The 24,481-nt window shown below is 48.4% G+C and overlaps 8 protein-coding genes across 8 annotated transcripts; 4 read left to right on the plus strand and 4 right to left on the minus strand.

Annotated features, from left to right (window-relative positions):
• Positions 1-1,467: 1,467 nt before the first annotated feature.
• On the minus strand, positions 1,468-3,675 carry BP5553_03569 (Uncharacterized protein; the record flags this gene model as incomplete). Its single annotated transcript, XM_032012192.1, has 7 exons — positions 1,468-2,458; positions 2,505-2,839; positions 2,889-3,001; positions 3,059-3,161; positions 3,259-3,339; positions 3,399-3,527; positions 3,592-3,675. The coding sequence occupies 7 exons, from the start codon at positions 3,673-3,675 to the stop codon at positions 1,468-1,470; spliced, it is 1,836 nt and encodes a 611-aa protein (XP_031871885.1).
• Positions 3,676-4,139: 464 nt separating this feature from the next.
• On the plus strand, positions 4,140-4,949 carry BP5553_03570 (uncharacterized protein; the record flags this gene model as incomplete). Its single annotated transcript, XM_032012193.1, has 2 exons — positions 4,140-4,860; positions 4,912-4,949. The coding sequence occupies 2 exons, from the start codon at positions 4,140-4,142 to the stop codon at positions 4,947-4,949; spliced, it is 759 nt and encodes a 252-aa protein (XP_031871886.1).
• A 1,658-nt stretch (positions 4,950-6,607) lies between these two features.
• BP5553_03571 (HAD-like protein) lies at positions 6,608-7,336 on the plus strand (the record flags this gene model as incomplete). Its single annotated transcript, XM_032012194.1, has 1 exon — positions 6,608-7,336. The coding sequence occupies one exon, from the start codon at positions 6,608-6,610 to the stop codon at positions 7,334-7,336; it is 729 nt and encodes a 242-aa protein (XP_031871887.1).
• Positions 7,337-12,111: 4,775 nt separating this feature from the next.
• BP5553_03572 (uncharacterized protein) lies at positions 12,112-13,783 on the plus strand (the record flags this gene model as incomplete). Its single annotated transcript, XM_032012195.1, has 3 exons — positions 12,112-12,405; positions 12,462-13,598; positions 13,679-13,783. The coding sequence occupies 3 exons, from the start codon at positions 12,112-12,114 to the stop codon at positions 13,781-13,783; spliced, it is 1,536 nt and encodes a 511-aa protein (XP_031871888.1).
• A 511-nt stretch (positions 13,784-14,294) lies between these two features.
• BP5553_03573 (Uncharacterized protein) lies at positions 14,295-17,011 on the minus strand (the record flags this gene model as incomplete). The annotated part of the gene is made up of 6 exons (XM_032012196.1): positions 14,295-14,657; positions 14,714-15,005; positions 15,058-15,478; positions 15,540-16,106; positions 16,236-16,273; positions 16,443-17,011. 6 exons carry the CDS (start codon positions 17,009-17,011, stop codon positions 14,295-14,297), a joined length of 2,250 nt encoding a protein of 749 aa, XP_031871889.1.
• Positions 17,012-17,436: 425 nt separating this feature from the next.
• On the plus strand, positions 17,437-18,750 carry BP5553_03574 (Uncharacterized protein; the record flags this gene model as incomplete). The annotated part of the gene is made up of 1 exon (XM_032012197.1): positions 17,437-18,750. One exon carries the CDS (start codon positions 17,437-17,439, stop codon positions 18,748-18,750), a length of 1,314 nt encoding a protein of 437 aa, XP_031871890.1.
• A 793-nt stretch (positions 18,751-19,543) lies between these two features.
• On the minus strand, positions 19,544-20,927 carry BP5553_03575 (uncharacterized protein; the record flags this gene model as incomplete). Its single annotated transcript, XM_032012198.1, has 2 exons — positions 19,544-20,554; positions 20,634-20,927. The coding sequence occupies 2 exons, from the start codon at positions 20,925-20,927 to the stop codon at positions 19,544-19,546; spliced, it is 1,305 nt and encodes a 434-aa protein (XP_031871891.1).
• Positions 20,928-22,246: 1,319 nt separating this feature from the next.
• Positions 22,247-23,422, minus strand: BP5553_03576 (uncharacterized protein; the record flags this gene model as incomplete). The annotated part of the gene is made up of 1 exon (XM_032012199.1): positions 22,247-23,422. The coding sequence occupies one exon, from the start codon at positions 23,420-23,422 to the stop codon at positions 22,247-22,249; it is 1,176 nt and encodes a 391-aa protein (XP_031871892.1).
• Positions 23,423-24,481: the final 1,059 nt, after the last annotated feature.

Consider the following 24,481-nt stretch of genomic DNA (forward strand, 5'->3'; position numbering starts at 1 on the left):
TGGTGTTGATCTTGTTACAAAAAGTGAAAGGTAAATTATTTTTCGTGTTGTCAAAAAGTGCGGCGGTGGTGAACGAGTAAAAATTAACCACAATAATAAGTGTAGAGGGAGAAGAAAGGAAAATGTTATTGTTCAGGCCAGCTGTTATTCACAATGGCTTCCAAGGTATTATGGAGGGGACAATAGGAAAAGAGATGAGCGAGAACAAAGTGAATGGCAGAAGCGAGCAGGCGGGTACCACATACACTTATAAAGAACCCGACAAGTTACAAAGATGCGAAACTGAAATAATGGTTTTGTTTCCAATCCCTCAACCCCAGTCACGCGCCTATAGCTATACTCAGTCGTTTGGTATTGTCGACTTGGCATCGAGCTGCTTTGTCGCTGGCGGCGCAATCCCAAAATAGCCGTTTTCTCGGAGAGACTCTCGCAGCCAATGGATTCGTGTCGCGACAACGAAACCGCGACTGGAAGCCGCTCGTCTCACTATCGTGGTAACAGGTAATGGTACTGAGTAAGAATCGTGAGTTTGGTACATTTTCAAAATTATGAATGTGGATGGGGTTTAATATCAAACAGCTGGTAAGCAAACCAGCCCTGCACAGCAGCACCAGCGCAGCCATGGCAGGCGAAGTCGCATAGAGCAATATACTTTTTGATAGCAATTCTTCCAAGGAAGTCGAAGTCGCATCTAGGCATTGGATGCGACTTCCCGTTGATCGGCCGAAAGATTACCGTAGGCCATTGTTTGCTACTCCACTCTCACAATGCCAGTCGCGCAGTTTGATTCAATACCAGCCAATTCATCCAGAGCCACGATCAACGTTAAAGCCACAGAGCACCTCGTGGCTCATAGTGGGCGGTGCTGCGACAAAAGCCCTATCATGGCAAGCCTCCATCTGTCGGCGGCCAGAGGTGCAACACGAAACCTGTCTTGAAGCTTTAGTGGAGAGATGGAGACGGAGAAGAAGATAGTCATTTATCGCGGGTCGTGAGTATGTTTCGTTTCAGACGTTTTCTCAGCCGCCTTGCGATTCGCTGTCGCTGAACCCTCGAGGCACAAGGCCCCGATCTTTAAGCGCCATGCCCCGCGGCCAGTTAACGCCAACCTCACCCAATTACGACCACAACTTGAAGTATCATATGATTTAGTTTGTAGTATGAGCCGCCGAGTCTAGGCAGAAAGTTTGAAGTTCATATCCTTAAGCGCCCTCACGCATTCAGCCTCTATCGCAAGGCAGTGAGATATAAGCCTCACCCGTCTCGTTTTTAGATCATCCGATTCTTCAAGGTGACTCGTCTGGGCCTTCTTTGTGAACTTATTCTAGTTGGGCATTTTACTAGACACTCATCCTACAAATCTCCCAATACTCCGTAATACACCAACCATGGGAAGTGGCTTAATTTATTCCCGTCATCATATCATATCCAGGAGACCCCCTAGCAAGCAAGATGTGTCAAAGCACCTTACCTTTCTTTTACTAGTGACTTAACATCCTCGACGGCTGCCCTGGCTATCTTTTTCAAGAAAGTTCTCTCATCCGCTTCTCGATACTTGGTCCAGCCGTCCAAGCCTTCTTTGGCTTGGATACTCAAAGTCTCATAGCCCTGCTTGATGACCCCCGCAACCTGTGCGCTTGTTAGGTGCTTTCCTCTCCGTCCTTGAGCTCCATCTGCTAGGAGTTGCTTATAATGTGTCGTGACGCTGATCAGAGTGTCTATGGAACTGGTGGGCCGCTTCCCAAGGTCATAATTATCGCGGAATTTGACCAGAATCTCACCGGTTTCAACAAGCTTGTAAAAGAGGTCATCGTAGGCAGCGGGATTTGGAAGGAACGCTTCACCAGCAGACAGAGATAACGCGATGAGGTTGACTAGATCATCTAAAAGGGAGTCGATGTTGTTCAGATTCTTCAGGTCCTCAGTGTAGGTAGTAAGGAAACGGACGAGGGATAAAAGTGACCTGAATAATTCCGACCAGTGATAATTGAGCCTCGTCCGAGATCGAGAGAGATGGGAAATGAGTCGTAGAATGATACCTACGCAACGGCGATAGAGATCTACATCTAGACGTCGCCTTAAATTATGATTGATGCCATCGATCATGGTATCCAGGATACTAGCCGCAAGCATTCTATCACCTCGAACAAAAGGCAGATAAGGAGACCTCTGCCGGCAAAGTCTAACCGACATTTTGCTTTCGTCGCTGCATATCCTCTTGCACAACACTTGGTCTTCTATTAAAAGTCGCAGAATGATGAGGTTGAGATGGGAGTATAAGGCTGTCCATAGCGAAGCGTGGGCGTGTTGTAAGAAGTAAGAGGTGACGGAGACGAAGCTTCCAATGGGAGCCTCCAGACCTTTCTCTGCGGGTAGAGTCACAAAATTGAAACAGAATAGCTTGTTCGCATGTGCGAAATCGTACGTAGCCAGAAGGACGGCAGCTTCGTTCCCGGGTCTGGATACTTGTTAGTGGATTGATACTAGGAGGGCGATTCACATACAGCTGCGCAAGCATCTCCTTCGCCAACTCTGGATCGATTACTGGAGTAGCTGTTTTCGCACCAGGGGCGATCGCTCCCAATCCAATCATATTCAATGTCGTGCTAATAGACCACCCTTCAGGGAGATCCTCTTGCAATGCCACATATTTCCCTCTGGTAGCTGTGCATGTATATCCAACCGATCTTATTATCTTTTGGATGGTTCCCTCATTGACGAAATCGTCCAGTCGTAACCGATAGGGATTCTGGAATTCGAATTTGTTGTAATTTGCCAATAAGCCAAGTAGAATAAAGGGCTTCAAAGCGTGCGAAGTGGTATCAGAGTCTTGAATAAACTGTCTACTGTCAATGGTGGCACACATGAGCGACAGGTAGAAAACCCACTTTCATAAGAGAAGGAAAAAGATCGCGGTGTGTAAAATATGAAAGAAGGCTCGTCGAGTGTGCGCCAGAGACAAGCGCGAGTGCCACATCAATGGCTTTTTGACGGGTGCCCACTGCGATTGTATTAGTCTGACTCTTCCAGGGTGTGGAGGTTGCGACTGCCGTCTTACATGCTGCTCCAGTTCTTATTGTGACGTCCAGCGCTGCGACAAAATCCGTGAAGACGGCATCCACCTGGTCTAACCCCGCCAATACATTTATTATGTCGGAGCTCTGATTCGTGTATTTCTTTGAAAGTACTGAAGAAAGGAAAGCCGCGAGGGTCTTCGCAGTCAGCCTCGCCGCATAAACCGGGGCCACAGAAACTTACATCAAGAGCATGAACATCAGCTGGAGCGCTTCCTGCTTTGATACATGCCACCGCGCGCAAAAAGAATTGCCGTGTCTGTGACTACACCGGAATTAGGTCTATCTCTGCAGGATCATTTGAACATGGCAATAACTGTGTACCTGAATCTGTAATAGATCGCCCGGACTCAAAGTATCTAGGATTTTGCGCAATGTGGCCTTGTCGGGTCGCAAGAGAAAAAACTCCCGCCAGAAACCCTCTGACTTCTCATGGCTGGATTCGTCGTCGTCCTACTACAGGATTAGCAATTGAAACGTATACTCAATTCCATTATGGATATAGTTCAGCTCCCACCTTGAACAAAGCCTCGTATAGCTCCACAATCTTCTGCTGGAACACCTCAGGCCGAGATTGCTGCGTGAGAGGAGAAGGCTCCATAATTCATGGCAGCAAACGATAGTATTGTCGGAAGTAGAGGATAGAACGGTTTGCTGTCGCAGCTGGTGTTATTTTGCTTTGTCGAACTTCTTAGGATGTTTCAAGCACATGCGTAGACTTTCCGCAGTAGTGAACAAGGTTGGCGCCGGGATCTTCTACTAGCGGCCGCTACGGGTTCTTTGTTCTAAAGTTATTGTTGCCTTTTCGCCTGAGGCGCCAAATGGGGCTGGCTGATTCATTCCCACACGTGATGATAGTGTGGCGGTCGGTTAGACTTCGGTACATTGTAAATTCGATCTTGCTGATTGGAACAGGTCGGAACTGCTCATAACATCACCTCATTTTCCGAACCATCCCGAACTTCAATGTCCAACTGAGCACCGTCACTACCTTTCTTATATCCCAACAATCACTGTTGCGGATAATCAACTGCCTCATTCAAATCTTTTTCAGCGGTCATCAACATGTCTGTACAACGGGTCTTTGCGCCATTAGCGTCATCGTCGCCATCGAGCTTGGTCTTCAGATTCGCCTCCCCAACATCGTCCTCGCTGCGGCCATGCCAACATGTCCTGCGATTGTTCTCTTCAGCACACTCTGCGCAAACGTCGTCCAAACGGAAAATGCAAACTAGCACTGCGTACCAACCATATTCCCTAGACAGTCAACCTCCGCCGCCACTGCAACCTCGAAACACGGGCATTCCTGACACCTCGATTTCCGGCGGCACGCCAGAGGTTAATAACACCCGACCACCGAAGCAGACTGGGCAGTATGAGATGCCAGTTGGGGAGCCAGCAAAAGAGACTACCAGCATCAGTTTGACGGAGCAAGAAGCACAAAAGTCGAAGCCTACCACCGCGCCGAGATCGAAACCGAGACCAAAGCTACGAGCACGCAAAGCTCCTATAAAACTCACGTCCGGTGCAGTAAAGCAACTGCAGGATTTGCTCAACCAGCCCAATCCAAAGCTTATTAAAGTGGGAGTCCGGAATCGCGGGTGTAGTGGTTTGTCATACCACCTAGAATATGTTGACAAGCCGGGAATGTTCGATGAACAAGTTGAACAAGACGGTGTAAAGGTGCTTGTTGATAGCAAAGCACTGTTTAGTATTATTGGTAGTGAGATGGATTGGGTGGAGGACAAGCTCAGCCAGAGATTTGTGTTTTCAAATCCCAACACAAGTATGTATTATCTCTTTGGAATTACGATCACCACCCACTAACGGATAGCAGAGGAACAATGCGGTTGCGGCGAATCATTCATGGTCTAAAGAGGAAATTCTTTTCAAACGGAGTTTGCGAGCATAGCACACAGGCATTGGCTGGCGTTTTGGTCGGGATATCAGCATCGGCATTGGGGGAAACTAGTCAGCCTCCGTACATAGTAATGTATCACAATGGATCATAATGGAAATCTCCACATCGCGTATTCCTATATTATATGGACTTCTAGGCATTATCGATTCCCTCGGTATCCTCACGTCTCTAGAACTCTCCGGATTTATAATCCAGGGCTCTCACGATCTCAATCACGGCTTCCTCTGGGTAATACTATCTATCATCTTCATTTGCAAAATCAACAAAAAACCATGTCTTAGCAAGCTCTACAAAACAAACGGTATCTATCGATAGTACATTAATGTACACTAAATCTCAAATTTCCTACTTGCTAACCTACAAGAGAAGTGTTATTCCAGGCAGAGACTCGAGGCATGTAGGGCACGTTTGTTGTGGGGTGATGCAGGTTCCTTTTACAGCAAGCATGCAGCTGCAGACCAAGTGACATCACACATCACGAGTCCCTTGCAGGTACGAAGTAGCCACTTTTTTAACCGGATGCCATCTACGGAGGGGCTTGGATCCCAGGAAAACTATGTGGACTGTAACCATATCTAGGGGTCTGATAAGGCTCTAAGCTAGGAAAGAAAACGTGGTAAGCTTCTAGGCTTGGTCTTGTCTTCGTTTTGTTTACCTAGTCCAAACTATAAAAGTATATGACAACCTCGGTACAGTAGACCGACGAAGGTTCCACCCGATGCAGCCACCAGCGGGCCAGTCCCATACTGTTATTCTGGCGCAACACTCTCAATTTTAACTGGTATCGATCTCCATATTCAGAAGTTTCCCATCGTATTGAGATGGTTTTATACTGCAATACAACTATACAGGTATGGGGAAGCGCGGGGTTTAGATATGGTGCAGTCTCGGGCGAATTTGGTGCAAAACTCTTTTCACTAGTATTCAAGGCCTAACGGCCATTACTCAGATAAATCCTGTATCGCGAAATATCTGACCGAAATTGTGATATTCAAGTCGCGCGGATATCTCACCAAAATTGAAGTATTCAAGTCGTGTAAATATCTAACAGTAATTGAGATATTCAAGTCATGCGAATGTCTGACCGAAATTGAGATATTTGGACCCCCACCTTTGCGAAGGACAACTCTTCTGTACTTCACTCACATCCAGATCCTACAAATATATATTGCGTACAGAAATCTCTTTAGTGACAGAAAATAGTTGTCCCAATTTTACGAATCACTGGTCACTTCATGCGAAAAAGTATTAAATTTCTCTCATCGCAACATTGTTGAGTCATTCGCCGACTGCTTTGCTTATTAACCGTCTCAACACTCAAATCATATCGATATTAAATACCAGGAGTTGCAACTTTTTACAGAAAAACCAATACTTTCAAGACTATAGATTACCGGCCATCAACAGTCCACCTCACCTCTTCTAGAAAAATAGAATCTTGAATAGCCATCCAGCATGGACGCAACACCTAGAACAGAGTGCGACTGACTCCCCTCCTGCTCAGTATCAATTCTAACATAGCCCCAGCTTCCTACCCATCAGGGCCTGCCTATTCGATATGGATGGGCTTCTAATCAATACGGAGGACTTGTATTCGCTATGCCACAACATTATGCTCAAAAACTACTCCGCGGGGCCCATAACCTGGGACATAAAATCGCAACTCCAAGGCCGTCCCGCGCATGAGGCAATCGCTCTCCTGCTTGCCTGGGCAAACATCACCTCCGTTGTCTCGGCGGCAGATTACACTACCAAACTCCACGTCATACAAGAGCGGGAATTCCAAAAGGCTCAGCCTCTACCAGGAGTGGAAAAACTCCTCCTGGATTTGAAATCTGCGAAAACCGGAAGAACAGGAGAGAAAATCCACATAGCGCTCGCAACGTCGAGTCATAAACACCATTTCGATATCAAAACCGCCCATCTAGATGATTTGTTCAGTGTGTTTGAACCACATCTAAGGGTTTTAGGTGATGATCCTAGGATTCCCAAGGGGCGGGGGAAACCGAATCCGGATATTTACCTGGTGGCGTTGAATGCGATCAATGAGAGTCTTGGAGAGGGCGAGAAAGAGATTAAACCTGAGGAATGTTTAGTCTTTGAGGATGGAATTCCGGGGGTGGTAGCGGGAAGGAGGGCAGGTATGAGGGTTGTATGGGTGCCACATGCTGGGTTGGCAGCTCAGTATAAGGGGAGGGAAGAGGAGGTTCTGGCTGGGAGAGGGGAGGAAGCACATACTGATGTTGAGCAGCTCGGAGTGGTAGGTGATGGACGAGGCGAGCAGCTTGTAACTTTGGAAAGGTTCCCTTATGGGAAGTATGGGATTGTGGTGAAGGATTAGGTGATTTAGAGGTAAGTGGCTTGGGAATGGTTACGGAAACAATGGATTGACGATTCACGCTTGGCCTGGATTCAACGCTGATGATGAAGCTGGAGGGAAATGGAGTGGAAAGAACCACTTATATGAGATATGGGAATGGTCAGATTAGAACATCCTTACGCCTTTGCTAAAGTATCTTCCAGATTCGCAATTCATAAGAATCCTGACAATCTTAGGTATGGATTAATATACCTGGCGTTTCGGTGCGTAAGCGGAGGTATCATGTGGAATTGAGCTTGTTCTATACTTTACTAAATGTGCATCGTTTGAATAGGATTTAGTCATTAACTTTCGTACTATGGGCAACCGTACTCGTATTACGCCTTCCAAGTTCTAGACCTCCTTTTCTATAGGATACACAAGGGTTCGCACTGGCTATGTATGCCACAACTCCCCATTCTGCTGTTGTGTCATCAGCAGACGCCAACTCTCAGCCCTCGTCGACTTCCGATTCCCCGACTGTCACTGACACCCGGAGACGACGCCTAGGTACGTAGGTACAATGCATCTATCTCAACGTCCAGCAACACCTCTACCCAATAACACTACATGTGCTTCATGCAACCAGCCAAGAGCGTATTCTTTCGACAACCCAACCTTCCATATTTCTGAACCCCTGACTAACTCCCATGCTCCGTCCCATCTGCAAAGGAGATCAAAGCAGGAAGCACTATCCGGGCAAACCGCGAACTTATCTCTGTCATCATGGACAAGTCGTTATCGGCGGGAATTGATTCGTGGTACATTCGGAAAAATGACGGCCAGCGCTTTTATTTGTTAGAGGAATGCCCATCTATTCCAACACCACAGCTGTACGGTATCTACCGCGAAGATAAGATAAGGTGCTCTACCTGGGTTATGCAATTGATTTCTGGGCGAATCTCCGCGACGCGCCGGATAAGCTCTCGGAAAACGAGAAGGTATCTGTGTGCGGTCAAATCAGCGAGGCCTTTACCCATATACGCTCTATTCCCTCGCTAGGCATCCTCGGAGACGCTACTGCCTGTCCACTTCCACGTGGACTCTTTGGTTGGAGAGGATGTAGTGATCCACGCATCTCTAGCCGTTTTACAATGTTGGAGAACTTTCACCAAGGTCTCGCTCTTCATTCGCAAAACCCGTAGGACTTGAATGATCGACGCCCATGGAGCTCAGAATGGTTTGCTTGATGTCTCCCACGAGTTATCAAAGACCACCCAAGCACTTTCACATAGAGTCGCCTAGTCAGGTAGAATATCACGGCCCGGGAGAAGCGGGGAGCTGACGACAAGGCCGATAGGTATTGTGGACTGGGAGATGACTGGATGGCATTCCCGATACTGGGAGTGCGCTGTGTTCTTTGCAGACACCTTATGGGACGCCGATTAGGAAGCTAAGTTTGAAACATTCATTGATCCGTAGCCTCTCGAAGCCGCTATGTTGAGACTCAAAAGATCGACATAAGAGGGCTTTTAATATGGCATCAACGACGAATCTCAAGTGACGTTGTTCCTTGATGATAGCTGATGTATCACGCATCCTAAGTTACACAATTAGTGTTTTGTGTTTTCACGAAGAATATGGTTCCATTTCAATAGTGAAAATTATTACTACACGTACCGGTCGAACAGCATCGTCGGTTGGAGCAGTCTCTATCGGGGCCTCCTGCTAAGCAGCATGAAGCTAGTCTTCTTCGACCTTGAGTGCGAGCATAAGCCTGGACATGTAATAGCTTCCGTCTATTGCCATTATCATGGTGGGGACCTTGAGGCCGCGCCACTCCCTAGTCTATCAAACGTTTGAACTAGCAACTTTATTGGTTATGCGGCGCCTGACTGCCTTGACGTATTATGCGCCTGAGATTGAGAGGCGGCTTTGCTTTCCGAATGTCATCTAGCTATGGAGCTTTAAAACTATAATGAAAAGTGCGTTATATTGCGTTAAAGTTTTAAGCGCCTTTAGTTGCTATCGGTGTTTTAGCAGTGCAGATAACCAACTTGTTGGTGCTCGCCGTGATGTTGGTGACGATGTTGGTGGCTAACAGCCACGCAGCGGCGACTTGTCGGGAGGGCGAATGGGGAACGAGCCACGAGAGAAATATACACTGTATGAATGAGCTCTCCATAATATTCCATCTTCAGTTCTTAGCCGCATTGATCTGCTCAGGCCATCATATCAGTGCTTTACTCTTCAACACCTTGCCCATATTCTTCTTCCCCTCCTAGTTTTATATCTCCACCCATAAGACATCGCCTATTAATTGACACTGGCCTTTCTATCCAATTGATAATGCCTCAGCAACTATAATACTACAAGGTATCCTGAGTTTATTTAGTATTGGTAGAAGTATACGAGATCCGCCTATTCCAGACGACCCTGAATTCCACCACGCAACCTTTGTTGAAACGAATACGTCTAACTTTAGAACGATCTATAATGTCGTAGAAGGTGTCACGAGCCACGAAGGAATGCACTACGAAGAAAAGGAATAAGACGCCGCTGCCAAGTCTGTTCCCCTTTTTTGCAATAGCGAGCAAATGCCGGGCTATGTTGCAGCATCCTCGCACCCCGAGCTCGAAGTTTTGTTGCAGTCAATGCCAAACGCCGCCTCAGCAAATAGGCCTACAATACCGAGAGAAATGTGACCGAGCCGTTCAGGACAGCGCATCCCCTGGTGTTCCATATTACCGACGTAGGAATTTCTACCTTCCTCAGCTTAGGAAAATGCAAGTGGTGGGTTGAGGATCAGGCAATTCGAGCTTACAGCTTATCAAAGGATTAATCAGCTTCTCAAATACCTTACAGAAGTTAATTGGTTACTTCAGGCGCACACCAACCAGCGGATTATGGCCACGGTACTAGCGGCAGATGGGTTGGGTTGTTTGGCCTCCTGTGTTTTCACAGCCTTGTTGACAGAAATGCTACGGCTGACAACAAGAAAGTGTTTTGACAGTGGATCTTCTGTTTGATGATATACTAGGAACAGGCTTGACGATACGTAGAATGGGCTGAGGAATGTCGGGTTATTGATAGTGACGAAGTTTATAGAGTAGACCTGGTTACCTGGAGTCGCACAATGACTGCATAGCCAATATTATGTCTACTTTTGCCTCGTCTTGGAAGACCGCTGTGTAGGATGTGTGATATTGTTTGGCATTGCCTGCCGAAGAGCAATGCTGCCTTGTAGTACTCTAGACGGACGACGACATATGCGCTCCGTAGAGTATCATCACTCGTACCGAGTCTCTTAAGAAGGCAAGTCATTTCATGGCTAGAGAAAGTCGGATCATCCGGGAATTCTCCCTTTAGATATCTAGGTACTTTTCTCTATATAGTACTTCGGTCGCAAGTCAAGGTCTTATAGTGCTGTTATGCTCAAGACATGACTAGAAAGATCGAGCTATTACTCCGTACGCGTCAGGTACCATTGTTACCTACCTAGGTACCTTATTCCCTTCTCCTGTTCCAGTGTTCCACCTTCTCTCGTTTCACTTCTCACCCGGGGCTGGTACGAGGATTAATAAATCGAACTGTTTCCCCCCTATTAGTAATTCATTCATCATGACACGTGGTTTTGTGCCACCTGGCCACCCGGCCACCTTGATATCGATCTACCGACTGCGCGTCCCCATTTCCCAGATTCCTCGATTCATCCCCGATGATCCCAGCTGGAGCCCGGAATCTGGATGCGGTGAAGCTGCGAGCCAGTTTATGCAGCAAGGAAGAGGGGAACCTTGTACCCTGTACCCGGTGCCCAGTATTCCTCAGGGGGCATTCCTAGTGGGTTCTCCGGATGGGACACTAAGTGGGGGAGTGCATCCTTAAACCAACTCTGCTCCTGGAGGTTCGTGATGAAGATATCTCCGTTGTTAAGAAGCTATCCATGGATGTTAGATCGGGTCCTAGGAGATCTTCAAAGTTCAAATATGCCATTAGGGGGAAACTAAATAATAATAAATAATACTAGGTAATGTACGCATTGAATTCGGGGTTGCTCGAGAGGGATAGGGCATAGATCGACAAATAGGGAGGCTGGCACGAAGTAGAGGGGTGCCGAGCGCAATATCGAGTGCAAATGGCCTTAATTACCAGATGGCAATCCAGCTGGTTTAGGATATTACAGCAGGAAGTACCGAGTACTATGGAATCCTCCGTATGCATGCAAGAAAATAGCACTATAATAGTGATCCAGAGGCACAGATAACTTGGCTGATACAGGATAATAATGCGACTGTAAGGTTGTCATGGTGTGATGGTGACACCGGTGCGAATAGCTTCAATTCCTAGCGATAACCAGGGCAGCCTGCGATGCGGGGGAGGGGAGCTCCCTTCACCCACAACAGACAAGATGGGCGCTGAAGTTGCATCGGCTAGCGCCCCCCCCCAGGCAAGAGACAGTTTCAAACAAACCAGCAGGCCCGTTTAACAAGGTTAAACACGCATGTAGTCGCCACTCATGCGTGGCCACTGGGCTCCCTGGTGCAGGACAGCCAACAATGGCGACTGCAGCTTCTCATCGCGTGGTTGCCATGAACGCTGCCCCGCTGTGGCATAACTTGCTTTTTTTATACAGCAATTCTCAATCTAGTGAGCTGGGAATCGACAGCTAAACCTCTCATGGATGGAGGGTGCTGTGGAGAAAGGAAAAAGGAAATACGGCTCTCGTTTCTAAAAGCCTCCCCAGACCCCTCCAGCTATTTCCCCAAGCCTCTTTGCTTCTTAGACATTCAAACTGCTGTTGGTGTATAGAAGTAATGATGTTTTTAGCCAGCGTTTTCCTTCAGGTCTTCGGATCAATCGTCATTCTCATCGCCTCGAATCTGATCTGGGGATATATCAGGTCACCAATCAAGAACATCCCGGGGCCCTTTTTCGCCAAGTTCACAAACCTATGGCGGTTCTTCGACACCTGGGGCGGACGGCCAGATCTTACGCAGCGTATACTTCATGAGAGGTATGGAGCTGCGGTCCAAATTGGGCCTAATATGGTCAGCTTGAGTGACCCAAAGCTCCTGCGCACCATATACAACACGAAAGGAGACTTCTTGAAGGTATTTCTTTTGCCTTTGGTTAAGCCATGAAAATGCCACCGCTGACCGTAGAACAGAGTAATTTCTATAGAGTCAACGACACCAAAGTTGGCAGCACCATATTCCAGACCGTTTTCGGCACCCAGAGCAATGAATCCCATTCGGCACACCTGCGTCCTATCTCTAAATTCTATAAAATGCACAACCTGCTCCAATACGAACCTCAAGTAAGCCGAACAATTGACCAGTTCTGCGAACACCTAGACGAACAGTTCATCGACGGCTCCAACGCAGGGAAGACTTGCAACATGGATGACTGGCTCCTATACTTTGCCTGGGATGTCATCGGCGAACTCACATTCAGTAAACCAATGGGCTTCATGGAGAAAGGGTGTGACTTTAATGGACTTCTAGCAGACGCCGACAAAGCCCAGGATTACTTTGCTGTTGTTGGGCAAATCCCATCCCTCGACCACTGGCTGGCAAAGAACCCCGTCAGACCTATTGGCCCTCCTAGTTTTGACCACGCCGCGGCATTCTGTGCGCAAAAGTCTATTGATCGTCAGAAAGGCACTGATGGCAAGGCTTCTGATCAGAGAGACATGCTTGATGATTTTATCGGGGCTATGAAGTTGAGTCCAGAGCAGATTAATGACAATGGTGTTGTTAGTGCGCTGTTGGTTAATATTATGGCTGGTGCCGATACCACCGCTAGTCTGCTGCGAGCCGTCATTTACTTTGCTCTCAAGAACCCCAGCGTGGTGAAGAAATTGCAGCGAGAACTTGATGCCGCGCAACTGTCTCGACCAGTCACCTATGCCGCTGCTAAAGACCTTCCATATCTCGATGCGGTGATCAAGGAGGCCGGTCGCATGCATCCAGGCGTTGGGCTTGTACTCGAACGTATCGTGCCAAGCGCCGGTCTCACGCTCACAGATGGCACTGTTATTCCTCCCGGTACGATCGTGGGTATGAATTCCTGGGTTGTCCACCAGAACAAGCGTGTCTATGGCGAGGATGCGGCGTCATTCAGACCTGAGCGCTGGTTGAGGGATGAAGCCAAGGGAGAGACTGAAGAGGAATTTCTGCCGAGGCTCTTGATGATGAAGCAAACGGATCTTTCGTTCGGTGCTGGTAACCGCGTCTGTCTGGGGAAGAATGTTAGTATTATGGAATCGTACAAGGTTATTGCGACTTTATTCATGACTTACGATGTGAGTACCCTCCTCCTCCCACCTTTTTATGCTTGGTTATATCTTTCAGATACCAAGTACATTATACTAACCTTCTCTAGATGAGCTTTGTGGATCCAGAGAAGGAGTGGCATGTTCAGAACTCGTGGTTTGTGAGACAGACAGGCATCGATATTACTCTCCGTCGGAGGACAGCAAATGCTTAGATTAGCAGGATGCGGTTTCAAATTTGTAAAGAGCGTATATACCAAACACCTGCTACTATTTTACAAAATAATTCCCAATGAAGAAACATGTGACCTGACTGTATAAATTGTGTTGCCCCGTGTAGAAGCCAAAAACAGGTAATTAGACTCCAGATATTGAGTTCACACAAGACAAGAAGTGAGAAAGCACGGAATTTGACACTTGACTGAACACTTGTTTATGAATGATGGCAAATTTAAATTGACCGGAAATGCATAGAACAATGATAATAACGAGTTTATATCAAGTAACCCTTCTTACTCGCTGACGACTTCGTCTTGCTGGCTTAAAAAAAAATACGCAGACAATTATCTTACTTCCCTTAGTTGTTTCATCTAATCCGCTTCTCATAGGGGTGTACTATGTATGTACCAGCGTGTATGTGTATCATAAACAGGGAAATTATACACATTAAACTCAGCGGAAGCCCAGCCCTTTACCAGAAATCCCCTATCCGTAATGCTACATCGCCTAAAGCCCGATCCCCGATCCATGAGTCCAATCTATACTACTGAGCCAATCCATATCGTCTATGTTATCTAGGGGATCTAGTAATGTAGGATCAAATGGAGCGTCCATCGGCATTGGCGCGTCCGACTGTGTGTTGGGTGGCTCCAATACGTGGTCTAATACCCTGCGTATGACTTTCCGAAGTCGTCCTGCTAATTTGTAATTCCCATCTGTCGGCCGAATCCATTCTAGGAAGCCGATGAACAATGTTAACTTTTGGATAGCATCTGACCGGGAGAAGCTGGGATGGTGGTGGGCCGCCGATTGCTTATTGAGCAGCTCGACGCATATAACTCCAGCGCTGGGTATCCCATAAAATGTGATCTGTATCAGGTTAGCTCGTACTCCCGTATAGAGGCTCGGGGGAATATGTGGCTTACAATCCAGTCAAAATAGGAAGTGAAAGGGATGAGCTGATCCCTCATTATCCAGAACATCAAGGACAGGTCGAGCATATCCATCGCTGTGCTCAGAAGATTCTCAACCGTTGAGAAGCCACGAGCCATGGCAACCCGTTCGATGAGAAACATGTTCTGCAGAAAGTCAAGCATGAGACATGCTTGAGCGAATAGAGTTTTCCCCGTACCATCTTTTGGTATCTTCCCGTTAGCATAATATAGAAGTTGATTGGGAAAGCTATTGAGAACGTGCTGGGAGCGTTGACGTAGATCTCTATAGCTAGTTAGTAAAGGTTTTGGTTTTGCAAGAGAGAAGATCCACTTACACGATGCGTTCGTCGGAGATCATAACGTTGACCCCTAATGCTAGCTCTAGAATCTCCTCCCGAACGGCGGATAGTTGCCAGATTGCTCGTGATATGCTAATATTATACATGTTTCCTTCAGTATTCCAGCCATTAAAGTCCAATCTACTAATTGCAACTGCTAATGCATGTGGTGGCAGGAACAATTCGTCGTCGGACAAGTCGAGGGGAGGCCTAACGTCGCAATAGAGACGGCCTAACATTGGCGGAAGTCCGTTCAAAGCCGAGTGCGTTTTATCTAAGTAATAGACAGCAGAGAAGAGCCTCCTTTTGTACTCTGACGCTGTTGTAACTCTGGTATTGGTGTAGTCTGGAAGCCTGTGAAGTCCAGCATTTGTAGCTGACGTGACCATATGCCCGTGGCGATGACGCAGTAGGTAGCCTGGGTGTAAGGTCAGTGGAACTCCTAGAACACTTGAAATGAATAGTCTAGATAAACCTACTTTCATCCCCTGTACAACTACTCTCTAAGATATGAACATTATAGGTCAGGGCGACCACAATCTCATTTACCGTTTCAGAGAGGTGACAAGTCTTGCGACAAGCATCTGCGCACTCTTTCATCCTCCACGCAGTTTCTTTCCTACTCCGACCGTTGTTTTCGGGTACCTTGAATAGTGGGTCCCAATCTTGCAATGTTAAGAAAGCCTTTCCAAAAAAGCAAAATAATACACCAAGCATTTCGAATCGAAGGTTCGGTCCCATGAATGTGTTTAGCCACTCCAGCCCGTCCTCGGGAGCAGGTGGCAGAGGATTCTCCTCATTTTTGAAGAGAACTTCTGAAATGATATTCAGGTTCTCAGCAGTAAGTGGTGCAGCAAGCTGGGACCCGAATGTGCTCCATAAAGTTGTTATGCAATGTCTGATCATAATTGGATTCAATGTTGCGTCATGAATAGAGAGAGACATGCTAAGCAGATTCTCACAAATCTCTTTCGAGGGAATGTTCCAAAGTGCTTTGACAATTTCTTTTGTACGCTGATAAGGAACAGATGGTCTCTCTCTGCCGACTAGATAGCCACGGAGTTAGCCCAATAATACTTTGGGGGTAGAATGTCCTTTGGGCAGATACTATCCCATAGTGAGACAGAACGGAGCATTACTAGAAAGCAAGGGGGGGATATGGAATCAGTTCATACGTAAGGGTTGGCCAAAAACCCAAGACCCAGGGTGCTTTCTGTATAAGATAGAATAGTCAGCATTGACACTTCTGGGGAATCAGAGGGATGCGTCCTTGGACCTCTAGGGCAGAATTCAAGGGCAGAATCCAGGAGCAAAACTGATCAACAGATGGCGGAACTCATATGTCACGGACAATGGAAATAGGTATTCTTGGACAAACTTACCTAGGATCCTCGCCAATATCTAATAGATCTTCGTTTTCCGTAGTTTTATTCTCTAAATACACCGCAGAGAAACTCGTTGGGCCATAATACTTCGCCGATTTTGGATAAACAGCGGTTTTCCAGCTGGCAAGTCTCTTCCGAGTAGGTTCGCCGGATTGGCCAATGTTAGGACTATGGCATCTGCCACGGGATTCCTCCACCGCACTTGAAGGGGCTTGGAAGCCTTGCATCCCAGAGCCATTGATACTGGGGGAAGCATACGGACTAGGTTCCGAGGCCGAGGGCAGAGGTGGGCAGGATACATTGTAAGTTTGCGGGGTGGTATTGGCCACAGGTGTGTGAACAGAGGCAGCCCGAGAAGCTTTTTGTAGATTTGGCGAGTTTGTTGAAGTCCGTACTTTGGTCATTGGCGCGGGATGATAGATGCACTTTTCAGTTGTCTTCCGCCTGACACATCTCCCACAGTGTGGTGCGCCATGGTCACAGGCTAACTTGCCCTTTCGGCACGGCTCACATGCTTGCCTCTTCCCATTGCGGCGATAACCAACTTCAGGTTCTCCAGGCGACATGTCGAGGGCGGCTATAGATCCATCAATGCAAGGAAAGATGTGTAAGGAAGTTGGGGTAACCGGTCCCGGGTGGCTTCGTGCAGTGCGTAAGGCCGAAGGCACCAGGAAATATGCTGTAACTCCGAAAGCAACGCTTCTTGCTGCCCAGGGAAGGCTAACTATGGTAGCAGAGCCTAGTGAATCTTGAAGGCCGAGAAGGCTAAAATTTGGATGCTTCGAAGTTCATGATGCTGACAAGCACACGCCTTGCTCATCCAAGACGAAGTGCGAATAAGCACGTGCTGCTGACTAACAATGGGCAGACGCCGCAGTGGCGCACCAGGCGAGTTCTGGGCTTTAGTCCCCTGAAATATCTGAAACATATACGAAGGACCATCTTTGAGTTCCTGACCGTACTTGTGCGAAGCATGGAAAAGAGCGCAGCCATGAAATCTCGCCGGCTTCCAAGTGGCTATTCAGACCCAGTCTCATTCAGCTGTACCTGCCCGGCTTCCTCCAATCCTAGTAGGGGTTTGGTTCTTCTCTTCTACCGATATTTTACCGCACTGCCACCATTACCTGGCTATGAAGCTGGAGGTGACTCCATTTCACTTGCTGCCTTTCACACCCGTCTCACGCAAAAGTATTCTCTTGGGGGGAAAATCCGTATCGCCACAGAGGGCTTCAACGTCACCGTTGGCGGCACCAAAGAAGATATCGAAGCATACATGAAGGAATGCATCACCCACTGGTCATTTCAAGGCCTGGATTTAGACACCGAGCAAAAACAACGGAACTTCTTCAAGCCCACTCCGGGAGGATGCGCATGTGCCTTTGGCGGCCTTCCAGCAAGCGTACGTATATCGTCAGAGATAACACCCATGGGCGTCACCAATTATGTGCCTAAGGAATGGGGAAACATTGAGACTTTATCCCCAGAAGAGTTCCATGAGAGATGTCACACGGAAGCCAACACTGTGCTCCTGGATGTGAGGAATCATTATGAGTCCCGGATTGGATATTTTGTCGATCCTAGAACTGGCCAGCCTGCATTGAGGCCGCTAATCAGGAGATTCTCACAGTGGCCACAGTACGTGCGGAAATATATGACGGGTGATGCCAGCGAGGATGTTATAGGGAAGGAGAAAGACATTGAACAAGGGAGACAAATCCTCACGTTCTGCACTGGCGGCATCAGATGCGAGAAGGCTGCCCGATACATGCAAGAGAATATGAGCAAGCTCCCAGGGGATAAAGTGTGTAACCTAAAAGGCGGCATTGCATCTTATATCATGTGGATGGATGAGGAGATCAGGCAAGGGAGAAAACGGGCAGATGAGTCTTTGTTCAAAGGGAGAAATTTTGTGTTTGATGCCCGCGGCTCCACTGCATTGGAGGAGGGTTCGGAACCAGTATCTACGTGCCATGATTGTGGTATCTCTTCAGACAGACTGAGCAAATGCCGTTCGAAGGGCTGCCACCTCGTTCTTGTCGTCTGTTCGGATTGTGAAGATTCAAAGGACCCAAGATGTTGCCAGAGCTGCCTCGACATGGATATTTCCCAGGGGTTGGATTTGCGTACCACACCAAGGCCAGTTTGTACGTGTGAAAAGGAGAGGGAAGCAGAGCTGTGGGACGGGGCACCCCCGGCCAAACTTCCAAAGTCGAAATCTACAAGTGGAAATAAAGCTCGATCTCGGGGTCTGGACGACATCGATACCAAGGTCAACATTAATATCAAAGTCAACACTATCGATTGAGAGATCGAATGTCTAAGCTGTATGATTTAAGTTGTGCTGCGGTATTGTTACCCCCGTATATAAACGGGACTGTTCCATCACACCCGAAGCCAAGACTATGTTCGGTCTCGTACCTTTGGTCAGATGTTATTGTCTATCACGAGGCATTAAGAAGACCATAATTCCAGTCGGTGCCAAAAAGCTTCAGGGCCTGTTAGATTGGAGTCTGCGGGCAAGGAGAACGTTTGAGTTTGGCGTGGTCTAAAATTCACCTTACCAAGGACTCGCCACGCCGTCGCTTATTAGAGTATAAAAAAAGCGGCTCGCCTAAGAAAAAGATATAAAAAAAAGATATCAGTGAGAGAAATAGCAAAAGAAATATCCAATTCAAGATTGGATACCGAGAAACTCCAGTTTTTAGCCTTTGGTTATCTCTGGCAGGTCATCCAGATCATCCTAGGACTTTTGTGTTGTAATAGCGTGGGAAATAAATTTCCCCGCAGCGCCAACACACCTAGGTCGCCTGTCACTTATGGGGGTTTTGCTTATTTTGTTATATATTGATACCTACCTACCTTAGGGCAGCATAAAAGGATTAGAGGAAGGCGATGCGGTGAACAAGAGTGGACGATCAGCAAATTGAACTCTCAATTATCTAGGGCAGTTCTACTCGTAATAATATGCATATGCATCTAGCTCCAACCAAACGCCATAAAACAAGATACATCCTCCCAACTCCTGCAAATGCTCCTACTGTATAGGAAATGCTCAAAACACCGCATTATATACACCAGCTCTACATATTGTCAAAAGTCTACGCCCATCCCGCTAGCGACCTCCCATGTTTTACCATGTCGGCGACATGTTTTCCAATTCCAGCGTTAGCAACAGAACCAATATTAAAAGCATCCCAAAATAAATACTCTTTCGGGTATTTGCACATCCAGTGTCCATTTACTTGGACCAGATCTTCTGCATCGTCGTCTTCGTCTTCGGTTTCACGTAGGCAGGGTCGATCAATGTCCTCGAATATGGTGTAAGAAGCGCCTAACCCAGCGGCGTCGGTCGTACCCTCGTCTTGGAGCTGGTGTTCGATTACTATATCGATGAGGTATTGGGCGAGGTCGTAGTAGAACACGGCCTTTCCCACTGTCATGTGCTCCTTGCTGGGTGGATCGTTGTTATTTGATATGGGCGTTTCTGGTGTTCCCTTGAGTTCGGCTGGTGGTTTATTGGGAAAAGTGACGTTGGTTTGTCCCCAACCCTTCAATTTGACTTCCACCTGGTAGTTCCAGCGCAGGGTAAGGGGAATGGCATTCCTCTGATGTTCCGCGATGTTGCTGGGTTCCGGCGGGGTTGGACGGTGAGAGAGCCATCCGGGAACGAGAGAAGGATCCATGATTTTTGGAACGACAATGTTGAACGGTGGAGAGTGCGTCGTAGTGTTATCACTTGAAACAGTGCGGGAATAGTAGGAGTAGAGAGTGTCCAGTTGGTCGAATAGTTCGTTGACTGCAGCATCCGTCGCTTTCTGAGCTGACTCGAGATCGAGACCGGCGTAGTTATAGATGTCCCAGAAACCTACGGAGATTATGAATATCGTCTTGGCGGGCGTCGGGGATGGAGTTGCTTCATTGATAAAGGATTGAATTTGCGATTTGAGATCGGGAAGCAGGTTGGTTTCTGAAATGTGGTTGGTGGAGGAGCTCGAGTTCGAGCCCGCAACTGCAGATTTTAGGATCTCATTCGAAACAATAACCCCAGCAGGCGGGAAGGCACTCGACGGTTGGGATGCGGCGAAGTTAAGGTAGGATGTGCATTTCAACTAGTATTGTCAGTTTCTTTTCTTTGCTTTCTGCATTCTAAAGTCCAGCCATCCATTTCAATGGATGATGCAAACTTACCTTATCATAAACCACATCAGGCCAGCTCTTCCCCTTCCCCTTCCCCTCCAAGCCTTCCTCAATCCCATCACCAACCCACGAATCTCCAAAGACAACCACCCTAGTTCCTCCCTCCCCATCACCCTGCCGCTGCCCTCCAGATCCCCAACCCCATAACCCATGATTGCTAACGCCCAAGCCGATACTCTCCAACTGCGTACTGACAGGCGATCGATTTATAAAAACCATAGTTACTGTAAGTGAAAACACAACCAAAAGGATAGCGGCGCCGAAGCGCCGTTTGAATGTTGCCATAGCTGCGAATATGCCCTCCACTCCACCTCCGTCCTGCGAATATAACCCTCGAAATGGGAATTGGATGTGAACTTTCTGAAAGTTAAGTTGCGATTGCGAGTGGCGAGGCTACTGCAATTCTTCTAGCCTCGTCGGCGCCGCCAGCCAAGCAAAAGGCACGCGAGCAGCGCTGCTCGTCCTGGGCCAACCAGTTCAGGGTCGAGAATCGCGTGGCGCCAAGTTCCCGCTCAGGAATAACGTAACCCCCAATTGTTCGTCCTCGTCGGCTTGCGTTTGGTCAAACTGTCAGCCTTGCATGTCCTTTGAAGACGTTTGTCTGTCTGCCCAGGCTTCGAAGGAAAGATGATTGAATGAAAAGACCGAGAGGAAGAGAGTTCAGAGAGCGACTCGTATGTATGTATGTATGGGGTACGTATTGGAACAGGGAGAGAGTGGACTAGATCTTGGCTGATGCGGATGCCGCCAACCGCCACTCCCCAGCCAGAGGTCGAGAGAAGGAATCTGCACCAGAGAGGGAGACTCGCCCCGATGTGGGCGTCGTCATCCAAGCATTGAAAAGCAAGCTACAGTCTGCAAGGCGCCCCTAAGTTTGGAAAATATTGGGTCTGTTTGCAACAAGGGCCTCTAGGAGGCGCGGTTTCGAAAATTAGGGCCGGCGATTATTTTCCGAGTTCCGGAAGAGGGACATTTGGACACGTTTGTTTATTGGATATTGCGTGTCGGATACCATTGAGGATTTGTATAGATATTATGTTTGTAGGGAGTTGATACCGTGGATTGGAGCCGTCTGCAGCCTGGTTGATCCGCACAGAGAGACTCCGGGGGAGATGAAGCTGACTATGCTGATGCAAGGTACGGGATGGATATCCGGATTGGCCATGACTCGGGCCCGGGATTGTCTGGGTCCTTTGTAGTTCCTTGGTGGGAGGAGGGATTAATCACTCGGATAGCGGTACAGTTATAACTTCGAGGTTCGTGAATAGGAGAAGCCAAAAGGAGGGTATTTCACTGCATCGGTTATTTAAATGATTCGTATGGCACCCCGGAATTAACTTTGTACGCTTGCATATTGGTTTTGGAGGCTTCACTTAATTCTACTACTCTAGGTAGTAAAAAAAAAAGAACTTCAGGAAGAAACGTGATGCTCAAGGCACTGAGGTGCCCCTATACGTAGGTAGGTATATTCAATGTTTACTTTACTTGCTGTACACATAGATATCTATCTACGTCGCAACAGCAACATCAACAGGATGCTCTACACACAAACGCCTAACCATGCAACGCCAAACTCAACCTCAGCAATCACCACCAGCCCAGATTTATCTTTTCTTCGACACCGCGCCGCTCAATCGCTGCAGCTTCGTGGGGGGAGGCGCATCGCCGTCCTCGCTCTCGTCCTCTAAATCGTCATCGTCGTGGTCGACTTCATCCTCATCGCCAGTGTCATCGTCCGTCTCCTCGGCTTCGTCGTCTATCATATCGTCCTGAGAGCTTTCCTCTTCCTCATCCTCGGAGTCTGCAATCACCCCGTTGGTCATCGGCATATCATCTGACACCTCGCTGTCATCCTCGAGATCTTCGAGATTCCCATTCCGAGTAGCCTTGGCGTTCAGCGCCTCGTCGTCGCTCTCCTGTCCCTCGACATAGATAATGCCCGTATCCTCCTCATCCTCATCCATCCGTAGGCGTTGATTCTGCATGTTCTTGCGCAGCTCTATCTGCGCCTCCAGCATATCCAGCTTGCCCTTAAGTGACAGTAGATTTTGCAGACCCTTCGCTCGCTCGTCGATAACCCTATTCAGCTCGGATAGCTTCTTGATTAAGTCTGGCTGCGTCGCCAGATACCCGCCGTGCGTCACCAGCGTCCATTGCACCCACACCATCAAAGTCCCCGCTCTCCCAGGCCTTCTATGCAAGCGCTCGGCAAGTTTTTGAAGTAATGTGCCGGCGAGGGGGGAGTCGAGACGTTGGATTGTCGCTCGGATGCTGCTGACATCGGCGGTATGAAGGCAGGATTCCAGCCACGCGACATCGTTCGTCCGGAGGGCCTGCGTGAGCACTGTACCAAGCGACGCGCCAGACGGCGGCTGTATTTGCTTGCTCTGGGGGTAGAGGCTGCGAGATGAAGGTTCTTCAAATGCGCCCACGACGTCGATCGGCTCCTCCGCGTTTGCTCGGACAAGATCACCTAGACTTGGTTCGCCGCTGTCTCCGGTTTCCTGGGGTATTGAAGCATCCGCATCTGCATCTTCCATGGCGACATCATCCCCCTCGGCCTCCGAATCCTCCCCTTCCCCCTCCTCCTCATTATTCGAATCGCTGGAGATTTCGACTACATCCTTTGCACCATTCACGCGTGCCTTGAGACCATTCGCATTCCCGCCACCAGAAACCACGGTCTTTGACTCGTCCAAGGTACCATTGCCTGCGACCTTTGCGCTCTGGTTGAGCTTTGGCTGGGCGATCTTCTGGGGGAGTTTCCGTTTGGTCGACATGGCTAGAATGAATGGGTGGGTGCTGGACGTAAAGATCGTAGATGGAGAGGACCTGGCGGTAACGGTGCGTGCAATTGGGTGCTCTGTCTGGTCTGGTCTGGTCTGCTCTTCTCCCCTCCCCTTCTCCAGGTATCCGCACAGGCCGAGTGTTTGCGTAGAGGAGCGGTGGTGGTGGTGGTGACACTGGGGGCTTCTCAGCGCTCAGTAGGTATCGGATCGTATCGAACTTTATCGTGCACAGAAACTTTTTCTTTTGAGCTTTTTTGGCTATCGTGTGCATGGCCCATGTTCACGCTGCCCCTATGCGGCCTAGTGGCCTATTAAAGCGGGTCCCTTCTCGCGCTTTTTCGCTTTCATCATTTCGTTCGGTTGTGCAGCGCGGATGGAGTGAGGATGGGGGTGGTGCTATCAACGGTATCAACATTGCCAGCCTTTTGTCTGCAGCCGCCACACCACCCAAAACCATTACCGATCTCCCCGCCACCTGCAAACAACAACTGGAAAACAAAACCAGCAGCCACCGTAACCCTATCAACACTCCCCGGTGTCCCCCTATCCACCCACTGCGCCACGCCCTGTCCTGCATCGCTCGCAACTCATTGGCCCGCGGCAGGGTTAAAGGCTGCTAGTCCGGCGACAGGCTCCCAGTGCCTCCCACGGGCGCAATAAATACTAAAAGGTTCCGCGTCGCTCAGAGTATTGATCTGAAATTTCCTTGAATTTGCGATCGCCTCTCATTCGCCCATAACCCTCATCCTTCCACCTTCCCACCGGCCACGTCACATGATCACCCGGTCTGCGATAGCTCCAGCTCCAGCTCCAGCTCCAGCCCCAGCTTCAACTCCTCGACCTCGATAATCCATCTATCTACACTTTGCCGCGCAAAGCAGCTGTCGCGCATAACCTCTAATCCCGCAGTCGCAGTCGCAGTCACAAGCACAGCTTTGCATCCATCGCTGCTCCAGTGTGTATTTGGCAGTGTCTCCTTGGCTGGCTGTACCTGCTCCCCTGCTTGCACCCAGCTCTCGCGACGCGATTATTGCTTCAACCATCACCACC

Source organism: Venustampulla echinocandica (genome assembly GCF_003357145.1).
Source record: "Venustampulla echinocandica strain BP 5553 chromosome Unknown scaffold_1, whole genome shotgun sequence".
In the NCBI taxonomy this organism is placed as follows: Eukaryota; Fungi; Ascomycota; class Leotiomycetes; order Helotiales; family Pleuroascaceae; genus Venustampulla; species Venustampulla echinocandica.